At 37.7% G+C, this 19,949-nt stretch overlaps 1 protein-coding gene across 2 annotated transcripts in view; it reads right to left on the reverse strand.

Annotated features, from left to right (window-relative positions):
* LOC147327119 (glycine receptor subunit beta-like) overlaps positions 1–19,949 on the reverse strand; it is a 68,751-nt gene that overhangs the window by 25,670 nt on the left and 23,132 nt on the right. For both annotated transcript variants that reach the window (XM_086294750.1, XM_086294752.1), the window contains exons 4-6: positions 9,539–9,606; positions 8,890–9,116; positions 5,347–5,429 (exon numbers count right to left, since the gene is read on the reverse strand). In XM_086294750.1, coding sequence (XP_086150876.1) covers positions 5,347–5,429; positions 8,890–9,116; positions 9,539–9,606 — 378 coding nt within the window. The remainder of the gene's footprint in view (positions 1–5,346; positions 5,430–8,889; positions 9,117–9,538; positions 9,607–19,949) is intronic.

A 19,949-nucleotide genomic window follows, 5' to 3' on the forward strand; every position in this document is an offset into this window, starting at 1 on the left:
TATTTTACATTGCACCGCCACATACCATTAAATCAGAGTGAAACTAAAACATAAAAACAAAAGAATACTATAGTAAAGGGATTAATATAATGATATAGTACAACGCCATATGCATATGTTTGACAGTGCTTTAGCTATTTAGTAGGGGTGCAACGATACACAAAATTCACGGTTCGGTTCGGTTCGATACTTTGGTGTCACGGTTTGATATTTTTTTGATACAAAAAAAAATGTTCATGCCTTTTTAATTTGTCATTTATTAAATTTTCATGGCACATTCCGCACCACATCTCTGTGCGTTCATCATTTGTTTGAAGCCAGCTCACCTCCTGCAACTACTTTTCTGAGAATACGTGCTTCTTTTGTGGTTCGGACTCCTGACATTTCTTTGGAGGTGGAGGAACATCACAGTAATTGCTTAAAGGAGCTTGCTTCTTCGACATCTTTAAGAGTTCTAAACAAATGTCTGTCCTCCTCCTGAAAATCTTATGTACGCAAACACGCGTTGCAACTTCTTATCTAGTGCGTGTTTTTTATTTTGACAGCGAATGCGCACCTGCGGACCACTTAATTGCAGCCCTTGTTATTTAGCTCGTCATATTGTAGCCACAGAAATTCTGTTGTCCATGAAACCATAAAGCTGCACTTTCTTTTTGCCTTATAGTCTGATTTGTCATAACTTTTCCGTTTTGTGGTAAGCTTTTCTTTGGCTGTCACTTCTTCACCCTGACCTGTCTTATTTGGCTCAGCAGAACTAAAATATATATCCTGCTGCTTTTACAGATGCACTCACATAAGCTCAGCGATTCTCTGCGCGATCAACCTCTCACATGTTTAAGCTTGCTGCGGGAGATTTCACTTGTCATGTTTGCATAGTAAGCTAATGATTGATGAGACGATGTCAGAGGAATTGGTGAGCAAATTATCGTCACTCACCAATCAGTGCTGTCGCTCTCTATACACAGTTCGTGCGATTGCAAAGTGAAAGCAAAAAACAAGTGCAAATTCAAACGCGATTTCAATATGTCACAGATTGACAGTGGCTCACAGATGCCAATGACATAATTACCCAGCTACATTTCCAAAAGAATGCAAAAGCATTGACATATATTTTTCCTTCCTACGATAGGCCGACGGGCAGGGCAGAGATAGATTTTGGTAGCCCGACTGGAAAAATCGCTAGCCCCGGGACGTCGGGCAGGCAATTTTGCAAGCCCTGTATCTGATTGAGGAATCACTGATCTTTGGAAAAGAGAGTTTATTACAGAGAAATGGCTCTTTCCAAAATAAAAGCTATACTATACGCTTCTTCTGGGCTATATTCTCAGCAGCATATTAAACATATCAGGTCCCCATAAGGAGAATCATGTGCTAACGGCTGTCTAAATGACTCAAGTTTGTAGCATGCGTGCTTGTTGTTTTTGTCTGCTTCCACTTGTCTTTGCACTAGGATGATGTCGGCGTAAATGTGCAGTCATATTCGTTGTGTTCCCACTAGTGCTGTCAGCGTAAATCTTGTTGTAATGACGTTAACGCCACAACACGGCAAATCTCCATTAACGAGCTACCGCGGATCGCCCGTGCATGGGGCTGGACGGCCAACACGTTAATGAGCTAACTGCACTAACGCACTAGTTCCCACCCATGTAATTGAGCATTGCGTGGCACATCCAACATACTGTTTTACTTTAGTCCATGACACGCTTACCTTCAGGGTCATACGTCACATGAAAACCAAAATAGTTCCAAACGCCAGATCTGAATGAGGGTGGGGGAGGTTCAATTTGCCATGTTGCAAGGAGAGCTTAACTTCTGTCTCGCTAGCTTGCCCTGCGCTCAGTGAATCTGCGTTCGACTACTCTGCCTAGGCTGCACTGTCGAGCGCAGATCCACTGAGCGCTCAACACAGACAGCATCGTCAGAAGGAAAGTTGATAAAATAAATAAAAAAATTTGTAATGTTCGATACATATGCGTACCGAACCGAAAGCACTGTATCGAACGGTTCAATATCGATACGATTATTGTTGCACCCCTACTATTTAGCGTTAGCTGGTTAACAAGGAATGTTCCAGATTTATAACCATGTTCAAAGTTCCCCAATCACAGCCTTTGCATCAGAAATTTTGTTCTCTCATTAATTATTTCATTTAATTGTAGTTTTAATTTTAAAATATTGCAAACTTTCCAGGTCTTCTTCACATTCCTACAGAGTGCTGAAGTTTTGAAATGTATCATTAATTCTTATTTTTAATACCTTTTAAGTTGTCAAAGAGTAAATTGGCAGAGAGTTAGTAATTAAAATGCAATTTAGTAGCACGCTGTGTTCAACGCTGCTGATATATTTTTCGTCTCATCTCTACAGCATAGCTCTACTCACTTACCTTCCACTCCTCACCCCAATAAGTGAACAAAGCTGACCAAGTCCGTCAGAAGCAGCTATACCTATGGCTGCATCGGAGCTCTACACTGTAAAAACTGTGATTTGGGTTAATTAGTATCTAATAGGAAAGTAATAGTAACTATTAATCAGTAAAAACATGTATGTGTTGTTTTAATTAAATCTAAGAAAAATTAAACATTTTTGAGATGTTCAGTTATTTAAATTTACACAATTTTGTTTGGGGTAAATTAAGCAATAGTTTGTTGAGCAGATTTAACAAAAATGTATGAGTACCGTGAAAAATGAAGAAATCTAATAGATTTAACTAATGAAAGCATTTTCATTTCAATCATTCTACACTTCTGCCTGTAGTCTGTTGTGCCACATGCAGGACACACACGCTTCAGCAGTGGATGATCTCCATTTTGTCCGAGGTAAGATTATCTGAATTTGTACGAATATACGACACGTTTTAAACAATAACGTATAGCAGTTTTGAGTAAAAGTTCTAAACAGTATGATACGTCAAAATTAGATTAATAATGACCACTGTAATGACAGTATTGTATTTTTACACAAAATGGCACGAAGTGGACTGCTAGCATAAGGTCACTTTCCAAGCTTTCGCAGCTGTGTTACTTAAGAGCTTTGACTAACCACGTTTTACCATATTAAAAAAATATATCAATTATGTATTTCGATGGGCTGTAACCTCCCTCATTTACTTTTAAAATTTTATGAAAAAGTTTTGCACTCAGCAGTGAGTGATGTAATTAAAATCATTTGTGCGGGATTTTGTCAGTCACGGTTTTTCAAAGCTTTTGTCTCCACGCAGTGTTTTTCAGTTGTGGTAATTAAGCTAAAGTGGCTCAGTCCAGCAAAATAACTGGTTTTCATTTTCATGCTGTCGGAGCCCTGTGAATTTAGTGCAGGCACAGCTCACATAGAGGGATAATGCAAGTTTCCAGTTAAACTTGGTCGGTGTATCAGTGAGACCCATGCTCAGTCACAATGTAACGATCTTCAAGACAAAGGTACATTCAGGAAATAATATAGTAATACGTGTTTAATCTGACATAAGTCTTTCATAATTTCTATGTTTAACACCCAATGGTGTTTGGATACAGAGATGACCTTGTGTAGATTAAAAGGACATCTTTTCAAATATGGGAAGATATATACGTATATAAATACACAAATAGTGTTATTTCATGTCATGATCTGTCACCAAATCGGTACAGAAAATAGAGTCTATTCCCTTTTTAATCTAATAAAGAGTTTCATTGTTTTATATGTGAATCTCACCTTTAAAAATTTTAGTATTAATTCAAATTTGTCTTTAACAATTTGTGTGTGTAAAATTTTTACTTTGGAGAGTGCGATTGTTATTAATGTTGTGTTCTTTTCAGTTGTTGGAAGATCCCTCAACTTAAATTCAGCTGATCAGTATGTAGACTATGCATTTTGAATAGGTTTTGATGGATGATTGTATTGAATTAAACTACCAGTTTTGAAATTGAAGCAGCAGAAAATGACAAAGTTGACCCTACTTAATCTAACTTAACTCTGTCCATTTACATTTTATTCTAGGTTGAACGAGATAAAGCTCCATGTAATCACTGATGACCAAACGGAGAAGTTGGTTCTTCCATCAGGGATCCCACCAACAGTAGAGGAGCTGCAAGGTGTTGTGAAGGATACCTTTGGGATTTCAAACAACTTAAGTCTTCAGTATTTTAAACCAAAATTTCAGGACTACTTCACTATTCACAGAAGTGACCAGATAAAAGACAAAGACACTGTGAAGGTTGTTGGCATCACCCTAGTCATCCTGCCAGTTTTCGGCAGCCCCTCTGATCAACTGACTATGACTCATCATCCAATCCAGTTGTATCCAATGCAGACTCTGCTGCAACCACATCTTCTCAGGACACCATTATTCTCAAAAGGCAGAAGTTCACAGAACGTTGTGAGCCCTGGCCAAAGCTGTTCCCCATTCCACAGTCTGCACATGAAACTGAAATGTAACTGGAAAGAGCCACCGAGGAGTATAAAAAGAATGGAAATCTTCTGCCCACCTCCAAAGTAAAGACTGACATTCTCGAGAAGTTGGCTGAAACTGTATTTTCAATTATGGCCTATTCTTCCTATTATTTTGGGGCAAGCACTAGTGAAGAATTTCAGTGCATACAATCTAAATTAATCAGAAAAATATTATATTATAAATTTTGTATATGTTTTAAATTCCACAATAAAAACAATTACTGTTTGAATGTTGTCTTTGCGAAATTGATTCATTTTACTCAGAAAAGAAGTTAAATTAATTTGATTTTCTCTTACTATTCAGTCATTAATTATAATGTTTAATTGGAAAATTAGTGAATCCAATTAGAGTTTTAATTAAAAACAAAAAGTTTTAATTTTTTTGTAATGGATATTTTAGTCATTTTTACTAAACCTTTGCCAGATCGTTAGTAAATTCAAAGTAATTTTTCTCAGAGATTCATTTCAAATGAACTAATTTTTTGTTACAATTAGGCAATTTTAACCTTCAATTTGAGATTTTGTCCTTAAATTCAACACATATTTAAAAGACAATGTCAATAATATCTATTATTGTTTTTTGTTGAAATTTAATTAACATTTTATCTAAATTTTACATAAATCACTTGAAATTAAAATCTACTTAAGTAAATTAAGTGTCACTTTGTTGCCATAGGTTTTTTAAGTAACCTCTTGTCACAGTTTTTACAGTGTAGTTCCTCTTATAGTATATTTAGTTTTTTGTATTCAGACAGACAAACTTCAGATGGTTAATGAACTCGAGGAGTAATGGTGGACAAGCAGAGGAAGACAGCCATAGATGTAGCTATAACAAGTGTCAGCAACATCAGCTGGAAGGAAGGCGAGAAGCTCAAGAAATAACAAGGGCGGAGAGAGCAGCTAGATCAGGAATATACTCACAACTCTCCAGCTGCATCTTGCATAGCTGTGTGTCCATTGGGAAAAGCGTAAGATCCAAGGGACAAGACAGTGTCACCGACAGCCTGCATGTGTAAACGGAAAACACACAACAGGCTCAACAGGACAAAGAAAAAATTGCCCTATTACTGTATAATCCTTTTTTAAAAATAAGTTAATTTACCAGCTTTTTATGTTAACAACACATCCTAAACTCTTTCTTACTTATTCCAGAGATATGTAGAGCGAGATAGCAAAATTACAATTCTATGAAAAATAATATTTAATATGTTATCTAATAATAACACAAATAAAACATAACATTTTACACAAGTTGTTAGGTGGAAATTTTCTCAAGTATGAAGAAAAATGTCCTCATGTGTTGCTCTGCCCCTCTTTCCCCTCCACTTCGTGTTCGAACATCCATACTGCCTAAACAAATTTCACAAAAAAACAAAGGTTCTTAGAGTTTTAATTAAAACTTAAAACTTAAAATTAAATTAAAGCTTAATAGCTTATTAATAGCTATTAATATCAATAAACACATACAAAAATTGACTTTTGAACAAAAATGTTCTATGGAGAGATTCGTTTTGTAAAGGAAATTACATTGTGATTTTTATCAGTGCTAAAACATTTTGTGGCTTGTAAAAAATTCCCCTCTCTCACAGTATTCATCCTTCAAACTCGGGTCCTCTACCAGATGCCTGGGAGCTTGAGGGTCCTGCTCAGTATCTTAGCTGTTCCTCGGACTCCACTCTTCTGGACAGAGATCTCAGATTTTATTCCTGGGATCTGCTGGAGCCAGTCGCCTAGCTTGGGGGTCATTGAGTGCTGCAATTACCACTGGGACTACTGTTACCTTCATCCTCCACATCTTGTTGAGCTCTTCTCTGAGCCCTTGGTATTTCTCCAGCTTCTCGTGTTTCTTCTTCCTGATGTTGCTGTCATTTGGTATCACTTCATCTATCACTACAGCCGTCTTCCTCTGCTTGTCCACCACTACTATAACTAGTTGGATAGCCATCCCATTTTGTCCGTCTGTATCTGGAAGTCCCACAGGATCTTAGCACAGTCATTCTCTACCACCCTTGACCTCTCCCATTTTGACCCCGGGACTTCCAGGTCATAGTCGACACAGATGTTTCTGTATACTATGCCGGCCACTTGGTTGTGGTGTTCCATGTATGCCCTGCCTGCCAGCATCTTGCACCATATGTGCTGGATTGTCTCAGGGGCATCTTTACACAGTTTGCACTTGGGGTCTTGCCTGGTGTGGTAGATGGGTCTTGTGGTCAGAGCTTGTTTTTGTGCTGCCATGATTAGTGCCTCTGTGCTATCTTTCAGTCCAGCTTTATCCAGTCACCGGTAGGACTTCTGGATGTCAGCCGCTTCCTCTATCTGCCGGTGGTACATACCGTGCAGGGGCTTGTTCTTTTATGATGGTTCCTCCTCTTCCTCGGGTTTCTGCTGCCTGAGGTATTCACTGAGCACACGGTCGGTTGGGGCCATCTTCCTGATGTACTCATGGATGTGCATTGTCTCATCCTGGACCGTGGTACTGACACTCACCAGTCCCTGGTGCCTGACCCTCTGTGGGTTCTGGGTGGATGGGACTGGCCCCACATGGTGCTGAGGCAGGTTATTGGTCCGTAGCTGGAGGGGACCTGGGGGTCCCTGGGGATCAGAACTGTCTGGCCTTAAGTTAGCCATTCTGGGTGTCTCTCATTTACTAGCAGCTGGTTCATTTATGCTGCAAGACACGCATGCAGTGCAGTCAGCTTCTTCAGTCAGTAGGCATGAACCATGTCAGGACCTATTGCTGACCAACTCTTATCTCTCTAGTGTACCTCTTCAAGCAGCTGACCAAGGCTGTGAGTCTTTGCTTGACAGTTTCCAAGGCCTCAGATATGGACAGCTTGCTGTACTTCTTAAGCACCTTCTTCACTGCCCATTTGTGCAGCTCCGATAGTTGGCTTACTTCCCTCCATGCTACCTTGATCTTAGCCTCTAGTCATCTTCTCCATGGAGGGTACTGCTCCTTGTGGCTGCTCAACTTGTAGCCAAGCATCTCACTGATTACTGCTGCCGTAGTGTAGATCAACTTGTTAGTCTCTGTAATGGCGGCGGTAGGTATAGTCAGTAGTGCTGCATTTACATCATCTAGTAGACCTTCAGAGGGCACCTCACATAATCTTGGTAACCGGCTACAGTAGCGAGCTCCTCTCGCACTCAACGATCCTTCTTCCATCACACTTGGGGCTTTGTACTCAATCCCGGGTGGGGGTGAAGATATCTCCCCCCTGACCTGTCATCTGTGATTTATATTTACAGAGACAATACTCCACAGCATGTGCTCCTATATTAGAAACATACTATAACCCTGCAGTTACACACATGTTGTCAGCACACTGACAACATGTGTGTAGTGCTATACTATTCAATGAAGCCTAATCACTCTTTTTCCCAAATGTGAGAAAAATAAAATATTCATATTTTGCATGATCTAATTTAAATTCAAAAAACCTGTCACATTGATAGATGCCTCTGATTTTAAGCCTCTAGCTGTCAGTTACTAATACTTGTCACCTACCATTTGACAATTTTATAGGCTATGCCAGACCATATATTGCCACCACTGTTCTTAATAGTGATGCATGTGAATTATTTAATGCTACAACAGTGCCACTGTTACTGTTCTAATCCCTCAAAATAGAAATGGTTCTGATTTTTTACATAAATTTTTTTTACATCTTATTCTTTATGAAAGCAAGAGCAAGTTAAGAACCAATGTAAAAACAGAATTCAAAACTAGGTCTGCCTAACATTTCATATAAGCTCAACAAAGAAAAGGCTTATGTGCTCCCTGAGCACATAGGCCTTTTCTTTGTTGATATATCACCATATAATACCTAAAAGTTAACCAATTTTTTCTAAAAACAGCTTAGAGTCACTGAAAAAAAGACAAGATTAAAGTCACTTCTATGAATCAATAATTTCTCCATGACCCTCAGAGAAAGACAAAAACTTTAAACTGTCTCTAAAGTCTGCAGACTCTGCTACAAACTGAGGTCAGTGGGCTTTTCTGAAAATTATAACTTTATTTTCCAGACAACTGATTAGTTCTGCATGTATTAATGACTTCTATGACACTGTTCCAGGTCACTTTGGGTGTACAACGAACGGGTACTCATGAGAGCTTTCAAGAGAAACAAAGCTTTCTTGCTCCCCTTAAGTGTTTGCACCCTCTTGATTTACACACTACAAGCCACCTTTTCATGCACCATACTAACATGTTAACTTTTTGTAGGGCTAAATATGTATGGCTGAGGCTCATGAGAATCACTCACTTTTTTTAAGAGACCAAAATGTGATTTCTTAAACATAAGTCATGACAGGATAATCACAGTGATTGTCCAATTCATGGCAATCCATTCAGAAGTTATTTTCTTCAGAATATTAAAAGGTATTCATTGTTTAAAAAGAATGAGGCAAAAAATGGATTATGGGTCCCATAGATTGATTAAAACAGATTTAAAAGCACACCTCATGCTGATCAGGACGTCTCCATTCCTGAAGATGAAGAGCAGTATATTGTCTTGTGTGACATCATGAAAGTTTGCATTTTTTTCATTTGCAAAGAAAAGATCTGGTTTCCATAAACACTGGAACATTTTGGGATCAACAGTTAGTGCTTCACTCTTATAATCTGTAGGAAGCTGTAGACGAGGGTCATTCCATCTTTGTCGAAGAAATATATTTATTCTGTAGTCCTGCAAAGACAAATATTGTATTAATAATTTGCACTACATCAACTCCTACTTGTTAGGGCTAATATTTAAAATGAAACATATTGTGAAACTTTTCTTTTTTTTATTCTGCTATTTTTCTTAAGTCTGGTCATACTTGTGCAATCCTATTTTTTTCCATATGTCGCCAATAAACAGCTGTATCCTGAGTCAGGCTAAAACAGTAACATGTAGCAAGTGTCTGCTCAATTCTTCAGTATTAATAATACTAATGTAGTTATGGTGATTCATTCATTTAACAGAATACAGTGAATGACTATCATTAATGCAATGCGTATTTGTAAAAATATACAATCTGCATCTTTATCTTATCTGCATCTCTCCAACATTTAGTAGTTTGAGCCAAATTCCATTAATCTAATATGCATTGTTTGTAGCTGTATTACCATAGTCGTCTCCTGGATAGACCCAAAGCTGTTAATGAAGATGTTCACTCTGGACTCAACTGGGATACCTGAGATATAGACACAAGGACACAAAGCAATATAAAGTAAGATGATTCTAAAAGAAGGGAGTGCATACTGAATAAATTAGTAAACATGCTTTTACTGGTCAGCAAGTTACCCCATGTGATCATGCAAACACAGGTAAACACAAAACAAAACAAAAAAACTGTGCATTTTTATAACTTTAAAAAATGATTTTTTTGTCTTTTGCATTGGTACCAAGCAGTACACCTACACTGGAATTTTACATAAGATTCAGCCTTTTTTGAAATAAGAAGACACAGCACAGCAATAAATACCCAGCCAGCTGTCAGCTAACAGTCCCTCCTCCTTCCCTTTGGGCTTATCTATTTTCTACTACAAGCACACCCCTTTCACTCAATTGTGGTGACACTTTAAAAAAAAAAAAAAAAAAGCCTCAGTATTATTGTGAAGTCTTTGCCTTATAATATAAAGCCCATTGAGGCCACTGTTTTGATTTGGTGCTAAATAAATAAAACTGAACTGAATTTCACATTGATATGAAAGCTTTCATTGTAAACCTCTTCACCCATTAAAAAATGAAAATTTAAAAATAAATGAAGTCAGTTTGACAATTCAGACATTTTATACTGCTAAACTACACCAAAACTATTTCCAGTAAACAGTTCTTCATGTAGCCATTTCAATCCAATCCAATAAATGCATACAATTCATAGAAAAATAATATTCTTGTACACAAGCTTTCACATGTATCTCAAACAGATGTTGTTTGGGATCTGGTTTCTGAGAGTGGTAGAACAAATTTTTTCATTTAGCATTATGAGACTTATGAGCATGTCCTTCATTTTTTCTGTTAGGTTGCAGCTTAATATTTTCACTAATTCTCTAGATTTATTTAAACTGTTATATTGTGTATAAAGTCTTAAGTGACCTATAATTTCTCTATAATATTTCTCTGCACTGCATGAGTGTCTGTGTATATATATGTATGTATTAGGGCTGCACGATTTTGCATAAAATGAGAATCACGATTTTTTGGCTTAGAATTGAGATCACGATTTTCTTTTCCAGTATAAATATTTATTGCACTTATTAACTGCACATCAACTTCGTAACAGTTGAGACTGAACATAAAAACAACAAATAAACATAAAAACAACAAATGTCTCACATTTTGTTGTTGCCGCAAAATGTTGTACTGCTTGAAATTCCGTCTCCACCGTTGCTCGACACTGCGTGTATAGAGCAGGTAGTGCAACAATAGAAAAATAGTTGCGGGACGGCACTGTGTAGCGTTTAGAATAGAATAGAATAGAATTCATCTTTATTGTCATTGCAGGTACAGGGCAACGAAATGCAGTTTGCATCCATCCAGAAGTGCTTTAGTGATATAGATATATTACAATATATATTAGCAATAATATAGATATGTAAATATATTACAGAAATGGGTCTATTATGGTATGTTATAATGTACACGGTATGAAGTATGTTGTGAATATTTTATAACTATAAGTATGTACAGGCTGTAGTGAGTACAAGCTATGTACAGGCTATGAACAGGATATAAATATGAAAAACTATACAGAATATGAAATAAATAACTTTACAGAAATCTGAGATATACAGCTATACAGAAATGGGAACTATGCAAGTTGTAAACAGTTGTAGGGTTAAAAATTATCGAATGTACAGAATGATTATTTACACAGAGCTATACAGTAGTGCAGTTAAGATAAGTGAGATATAATTCCTACAGAGGCTATATAAAGTGCTAGTGGTTGTGAGTGGTGGTTCAGTCCATGTTATTATTGTGTGTTTGAGGGTACAGTTGTCCATTGTGGGTGTGTGTATGTCCAGTCCATGTGTTAACGTGGGTCAGATGTCAGGAGGCAGAGTTCAGGAGTCTGACAGCTGTGGGGAAGAAGCTGTTCCGGTACCTGGTGGTCTTAGTCCGGAGGCTCCTGTAGCGCCTCCCAGAGGGCAGGAGGGTGAAGAGTCCATGTGATGGGTGACTGGTGTCTTTGATGATTTTCCCAGCCCTTTTCAGACACCGCTTCCTGTAGATGTCTTTTATGGCATGAAGTGGTGCTCCGGCGATGCGCTGGGCAGTTTTCACGACCCTCTGCAACGCCTTCCGGTCCGAGGCAGAGCAGTTCCCGTACCAGACTGTTATACAGTTGGTCAGGATGCTCTCGATGGTGCAACGATAGAAGTTCACCAGGATGTCTGAGGACAGGTGGTTCTTCCTCAGAGTCCTCAAGAAGAAGAGGACTCTGAGGTGTTGTCTAGGGTGTTGATCATTTTCCTAAATCCCTCGTTTTGCACAGTGTTGATGGGAGCCATATCGTTGGTCAGGTGATAAGTGATAGCCTCCGTAATTTCTTTGTGCCTGCGGGAGTTCGACGGGTATAGGGAAGCGCTGTATAAGGTTCCCGTTATTGATGTTTGGGTGGTTGACCGGGACGGATTTTCTCCTGTCACTTTCTCGTCATCCCTGACGTGCTCTCCGTTGTTTTTTCCTGCTAATTTTAGCATCACACGGCACAGCTTCTGTATCACGTGGTATAAGGCTCCGTCCTTGTCATTTGTTGAGCAGGAAGAGTGAGCGCTTGTTTTCATGCAGAGTACGTCCCGGATCAAAATGCGGTACAATCGTCGTCGTCGTCTTTTTTTTTTTTTTTTTTAATCGTTGTCATTTGGAAATGAGATCGCACATAAGTATGAATCGAGATCGCGATTTTCTAACGATTAATCGTGCAGCCCTAGTATGTATGCATGTATGTATGTATGTATATATATATATATATATATATATATATATATATATATATATATATATATATATATATATATGTGTGTGTGTGTGTGTGTGTGTGTGTGTGTGTGTGTGTATTATTTGTTCATGCAATTTGTACTAATCTCTTGCACAATCTCAGTCACACTTTTACCTCTTTAACTTAAAAAATAAAAATTAGGTTATCATTCTCAGGGGGAGAAGCAAACAAAACACAACCCACATGTATTTAATGAAATTGGCAGACTTAACAATAGCAATTATGATGGACATGTACACTTGTGCATACTAATGTACTCATATAAAACTATTTGTATTATAAACCAATAAACTTTTTCACTAAAAATTGTGTTTGAAAACACCCATCTCCCTGTGCAGTAAGTAATACGTGAGAGGTATATGTAGTACTTAGTACTATAGTGTTATAATGATCACTTTTAGTATTATTGCATTAGTTGGCATATGTCAGCCCATCAGTTATTAGACCACAAATAATATCCCTGCAAAAACCTAATCTGCAAATCTTTAGTAACTCACTGTTATTCTGATTAACCATTTCCACTAAAGAAACAGAGCAAAACATTCCAGAGCAACCTGTGGCTGGTTTTTAAGTGTATGTTGAACAAGGCTCCCTCCCATTAACTCTGTCACCACCAGTGTTGGTCAAGTTACTTGAAAAGAGTAATCAGTAACTAATTACTGATTACCTCCCCCCAAAAATAATCCCATTACTTTACTGATTACTTATTTTCAAAAGTAATTAGTTACTTTTTAAAACATGATTGACACCCTAAATAGGTGATAAAGCAATAGATCTTTCAGCCCAATTCTACTTTTTCTGCATAATCCTTCATATAAAATGTAATCAAATAAAAATATCTCATTTTAAAACTTGTTTTATTAGTTTTAATCTTTTAACTTTATGCATCAAGCAAACATTATAAGCAACATTCTCTGACTGGAAGAAATTTGTTTAACATTTAAACCTATTTTCTGCATATTCCAGCATATAAAATAAAATCATTTTTTGTGTTTACCCTCACTCTTTCAAATAGATGCATGTAAAATAAATAAAATCAAAGACTGAGCGGTCCTGTTGCTCTATTTTCACCTGTATAGCAGGAGTGGGGCAGGCGGAGGCCGCAGCGGTCAGTGGAATGATACGGCAGTTTCTCTGTGAATTTCACATTCCAGTGGCAGCGTATTTGGTGCTTGCTTGGAAGTTTAGGGTTTTTTTTCGCTGTAAAAAGAAGTTTTCTTCCCACGCAGTGAGCAGCGGACGCTAATGTTTTTGTCACTTTTTACGGAATCAAACTCAAAGTAAGGTCAGTACTTCCACACTTTAAATGTTGCACACTCATACTCTCTCCCGCTCTTGTTATATTATCCATTTTTAATCTGCACACAGCTGTTGCCACGAACGTTGCACTCGCTTACCTCATTGACATGAGACACTCTCGCAAAAAAATCACGGTTTTAGTAACGCAGTAACGCAGCGTGCTTACGGGAAAGTAACAGTAATCTAATTACCTTTTTTGCAATGATAATCCCTTACTTGAAAAAAGTAATCGGATTACCCATCTCTGGTCACCACTGTCCCATTGATAGATAAATTAATTAATTAATTAAAAAAAAACCCCACACTATTTTACTTGATTTGACTCATACTGTTCAATCTAAAATATCAAAAAACCAAGTAAAATTTAATGGAAGAAACAACACAACAAAAATAATCCTACTGATCTTTCCATCAGAAGCAAGAATTCTGTGGTGTTTTATGTTATTATTTAGAAATCACTCTATAGACTTTGACTGCCATAAGAAACATTGATGGGACCATGTTAAACAAATGGCCCTGACTGCCTTCTTTCACTTAATCATCACTAAATTTAGAAATATCCTGACTCCGTGATGCTGACAAATTAGTTCATGCATTTGTTTCTTACTGAATTATTGTGATTCCTTACTATATAGCGCTTGTATTAATGAGGACTCAAAAGTCTTATAGTATTATATCATCTCAATATATCATCCTGCTGTCAGACTAAATTAGGGATTATACTTTCTGTCTCCACTAAGGTCCGCTTGAGTTCCAGTGACGTAAATTATCATCATAAGACGATTAGTATGAGGATCCATGCAAACACAACTGCCTGTTTTTTGTGACCATGTGAACTCCTCCGCAGAAAATTTACATTTCAGTAAGTATGCATTCACTCAGAAGCAACTTTTAAGGTGGGATGTTTTGATGCATATCAATAGAAGAATTGTGATTGTTCAGTTGGCCTTAATCATTGTATTAGTGTTGTGTAAATGATGACAGGCGACATCAAAATGACAGAGCAAGCTGTGTTTTGGGATTTTTCTTTTGAAGACTTTGAAATTCATCTTCATGGTAAAAGTCTTTCTTTACATTTAATGAAATTTAGATTGAAAAATCTATATAAAATTTGCATAAGATGATACTTGTCAAGATGTTGTTGGTGTGTAGAGAATGCTGATTGGACTGAAAGACAATAACCTTTTCTTCCTCCACTGACGGTGCCATATTGACATATGACTTTATTCAACAGAAAATCAAGGAAGTTATGAAACTAGTTATAAAACAGCTAAAGCCTTCCTTCTCTTTGCTTATGTTTCACTGTCTTGCCCACCCCACCCAGATCACAAAAAACATTTTCTACATGCTGTCTACCAAAAGACACAACTCAGCAAGAAACATGTATATTCCTCCCACTGACCTGCCCAACTCTATCCATTATCAGTATAATATTTTACTGCCAAAAAAACAGTAAAACAATCTCGTGAGCAATGTCATATCTAGATAACTAGAGCAGAAATTGCCAGGCTGTAAATACTGTTGAACAGCTAGCAATGCATACACATATTCTAGAGTACTTTAAGTATAAGTAGTTTGATAGCATCTCTTCTTTTCTGTATCCATCTTTCAAAGCTTGTCTTTAGCCTCCCTCCTTTTCTGGCCCTATTTAATGATTTGCTTGCACGAACAGAGCTGCTAATGTTAAAGTCATATCCTGCATTCTTCACTGGCTCGTGTCTTTATCAGTAGTGGCTTTCAAAGGGTAGACTTACTCATAGTAGTGACAGGACATTCGCTCTCCCTACCCCCACCCCTTTTCAGTGAGTGCTTGAATTACAGTGCCTGATAGGAAAGCTGTCACTCGAGCAAGGATTTTCTTTTTAGCCACTATTTCATTTTCTCCCACTCTGAAAATGCATTCCTTATTGCTAGTAATGGTGTTTGGTGGTTGATTTTATACACCTGTGGCAATGTGGCTACACCATCTCTGAATCGAGTAGGGGGTCAAAGGGTACATCTGTCACCATCTCACAATGCTGTGATTGCAGCCATTCCCCAACTCTCTGTGAATGGTACTCATGGCCATTGATCAGTGGTCTTTGATCAATGGTCATGACAATTTCCATATTAATGAAGAAACTGACCTCAAAGCCCATTGTTTGCCAGTGGTGGTAGTTTCAGTCATTGTGCAAATGTACTGTTTATAAGGTTGGAAACCTGCAGTCAGCTGAGATTGAAGAAGTCAGTTGGATGAGTGATGAAACGTTTCTCCCACTGAAAAATCCATGCCCATGTGAACAGAATCAACTTTTTGGGATTTACTTGCCTGATTGAGCATGCATCAAGACAAGGCTGACATGGTTTGGGCATGTACAGAGAAGAGATAGTGGATGGAAGGAAGGAACAAAAGAAAGAGACCTCAGAGGAGGCTCATGGATACATACAGAGGGCTGATGTGACAGAGGAAGATGCAGAGATAGGATAAAATGCAAGATGATCTGCAGTGGTGACCCCTATAGGAAAAAGCTGAAAGATGTTTGCACTATGAATAGTTGAAAGTGTTGAACTTTTTTCTTTTTTTGATACTTTATTTTTATGGTTTTTTTAAACATTATACAGGGGAGATAGAAAGTATCAACAAAACAGAACATAAAAAGATAAAGAAAAAAATGAATAAAATAAAATAATAATTTAAAAAAAATGGACTGGAAAAAAATTGACTTTTTCCTATAAATTAAAGTAAAACTTTTTTTCACAGAACTGTTGGACATCATAACAATTTAAGTTCAATGGTAAATTTCATATCCAACTTTTTTTCTGCTTTGTTTTTTAATATACAGGGTGGGCCATTTATATGGATACACGGTAATAACATGGGAATGGTTGGTGATATTAAAGTCCTGTTTGTGGCACATTAGTATATGTGAGGGGGCAAACTCCTCAAGATGGGTGGTGACCAGTGTTGGTCAAGTTACTTGAAAAAGGTAATCAGTAACTAATTACTTATTACTTCCCCCAAAAAGTAATCCAGTTACTTTACTGATTACTTATTTTCAAAAGTAATTAATTACTTAGTTACTTAGTTACTTTTTAAAAACACGATTTACAACCTGAATAGGTGATAAAGTGATAGATCTTTCAGCCCAATTCTACTTTTTCTACATAATCCATCATACAAAATGTAATCAAATGGAAAAGTCTCTTTTTTTAACTTGTTTTATCAGTTTTAATCTTTTAACTTTATGCATCAAGCAAAAATTTAATTATATGCAACATTCTCTGACTTGAATAAATTAGTTTAACATTTAAACCTATTTTCTACACATTCCAGCACATAAAATAAAATATTTTTTGTGTTTACACTCACTCTTTCAAATAGATGCAAGTAAAACACAGCAGAAAATAAATAAAGTCAAAGACTCAGTGGTCCTGTTGCTCTATTTTCACCTGTAAAGCAGGACTGCGGTAGGCGGAGGTTTACCCTGGTGCAGGTGTGCCGCGGTCAGTTGAAGAATCCGCGAGTTTCTCTGTGAATTTCCCATTACGTCGTTGCGCACTCGGTGCTTGCTTGGAAGTTTAGGGGGGTTTTTTTCGCTGTAAAAAGAAGTTTTCATCCCACGCACGATGGACGCTAATGTTTTTGTCACTTTTTATGGAATCAAACTCAAAGTAAGGTCAGTACTTCCACGCTTTAAACACTGCATGCTCATACTCTCTCCCACAATCGATATGTGATCCATTGTTGATCTGCACACAGCTGTTGTCACTAACGGCGCACTCGCTTACATCACTGTTGTGAGACATTCTCGCAAAGAATCACGGTTTTAGTAACGCAGTAACGCAGCGTTCCTACGGGAAAGTAACGGTAATCTAATTACCGTTTTTGCAATAGTAATCCCTTACTTTACTCGTTACTTGAAAAAAGTAATCAGATTACAGTAACGCGTTACAAGTAACGCGTTACTGCCCATCTCTGGTGGTGACCATGGTGGTCATTTAGAAGTCGGCCATCTTCGATACAACTTTTGTTTTTTCAATAGGAAGAGGGCCATGTGACACATCAAACTTATTGGTAATGGCACAAGAAAAACAATGGTGTGCTTGGTTTCAACTTAACTTTATTCTTTCATGAGTTATTTACAAGTTTCTCTTTGTTCACAGCCATTGACATGTTGAAGAGGTTAACACATGAGGAGCGAATCTAAATTGTGTTGATATCTGGTGAACGCAGTAACCGGGTCATTGCAGCAGATTTCAATGCAAGACACCCTACGAGACCACCCATCTCCCATGCTACAGTTAGCAAACTGCTTGCTAAGTTTCGTGAAACTGGTTCAGTGTTGGATTTGCCAAAATGTGGACGCAAGAAAAATGTCACTAATGAAGAAACATCAGTGGCTGTCCTAGCTTCATTCAGCAAGAGCCCACAGCGTAGCACTCGCCGCACGTCACTGGAGAGTGGCATTAGTCAAACATCGTTTCGGCGGATATTGGCTACTCACAAATGGCACCCTTACAAACTCCAGCTACTGCAGCATCTCAACGAGGATGACCCAGATCGGCGCACAGAATCTGCAGAATGGGTAAATCAAAAATTGGAACAGGACCCTCAGATCACGCAGAAGATTTTGTTCAGTGATGAGACAAACTTTTATGTAAATGGTGAAGTTAACAAACAAAACCACCGCTATTGGTCTGATACTAACCCACATTGGATGGATCCTCCAAGACTGTTGGAACAACAAAAGTGATGGTTTGGTGTGGTATATGGGGTACAACGATAGTGGGTCCATTCTTCATCAATGGAAACCTCAAGGCCACTGGATATTTGAAATTGCTACATGATGATGTGTTTCCCTCTTTATGCACTGAAGCCGGCACGTTCCCTGAGTTTTTCCAGCAAGATGGTGCACCACCACATTATGGGTGCCAGGTCCGAGCATTCCTAGATGAACAGTTTCCTGGAAAGTGGATTGGTCGTCGTGGGCCAGTTGAAAAGCCCCCAAGGTCTCCCGATCTGACTCCCTTAGACTTTTATCTTTGGGGTCATCTGAAGGCAATTGTCTATGGTGTGAAGATACGAGATGTGCAGCACCTGAAACTACGGATATTGGGTGCCTGTGCTGGCATTTCTCCTGCGGTGTTGCTATCAGTGTGTGAAGAGTGGGAGAAGAGGGTTGCATTGACAATCCAACACAATGGGCAGCACATTGAACACATTTTATAAGTGGTCAGAAACTTGTAAATAACTCATGAAAGAATAAAGTTACGTTGAAAACAAGCACACCATTGTTTTTCTTGTGACATTACCAATAACTATGATGTGTCACATGGCCCTGTTCCTATTGAGAAAACAAAAGTTGTATCCAAGATGGCCGACTTCTAAATGGCCACCATGGTCACCATCCATCTTGAGGAGTTTGCCCCCTCACATATACTAATGTGCCACAAACAGGACTTTAATATCACCAACCATTCCCATGTTATTACGGTGTATCCATATAAATGGCCCACCCTGTATTTTGAAAGCTAGGATTTGTTTTTTTACTTGTTATGTTGTTAGGTGCTATAATCTGTTGTAACCTCTGCTGCCCTCTTGCTCACGTTTCTCTTCAAAAAATAGTTTTAAATCTCAATGTGTCATATCAGTGAATAAATAAATGAAGAATATATACAAACAAAATTCACTCAAATTCATGATTATTTTATGGCATATCATAAGACATAAATCACACTAATGGTAGTTATCAGACATAAGAGAGTCAAAAAATGTAAAGTATTTACCTGAACTTTCATAAAGAGATTTATAACGATAGATTTGTATGTGTTACTTATCATATATTTAACATACTTTCCAGATTCTGTCCAGTCTGAATTCAGCTTTCTTTTCATGATACCTGTTTGAAAAATGGGGTCCTTTAGCTAAAGGTATCCCATTTAATAATCATTTTATAATCAATATATGGTATTAAACAATGGGACACTGTCTGTACTGACAAACTGTTTGAAATCCCTACACTTTTCATATATGGAAGGAAAAGCATGATTCAAATTTACTATAATAGAGGCTTATACAATCGTGCCACAATCAATAGAGGAGCTATCATTAACAGGTGGGATTGATAGGATTTGACCAATGTCACCATGCACATCTGCAATAGAATGTTGAAAAGGTTTATGGTATGTATTATGCATGTGTTTTATGTCAGGAATGTCAGTGTCATGACCATTTCAACATATTTAAACCAAAG

The sequence above is a fragment of the Aulonocara sp. 'chitande type north' Nkhata Bay genome, linkage group LG6, assembly GCF_057382095.1.
Source record: "Aulonocara sp. 'chitande type north' Nkhata Bay isolate Kocher_YH1m ecotype deep benthic linkage group LG6, A_spYH_male_GT1.1, whole genome shotgun sequence".
Taxonomy (NCBI): Eukaryota; Metazoa; Chordata; class Actinopteri; order Cichliformes; family Cichlidae; genus Aulonocara; species Aulonocara sp. 'chitande type north' Nkhata Bay.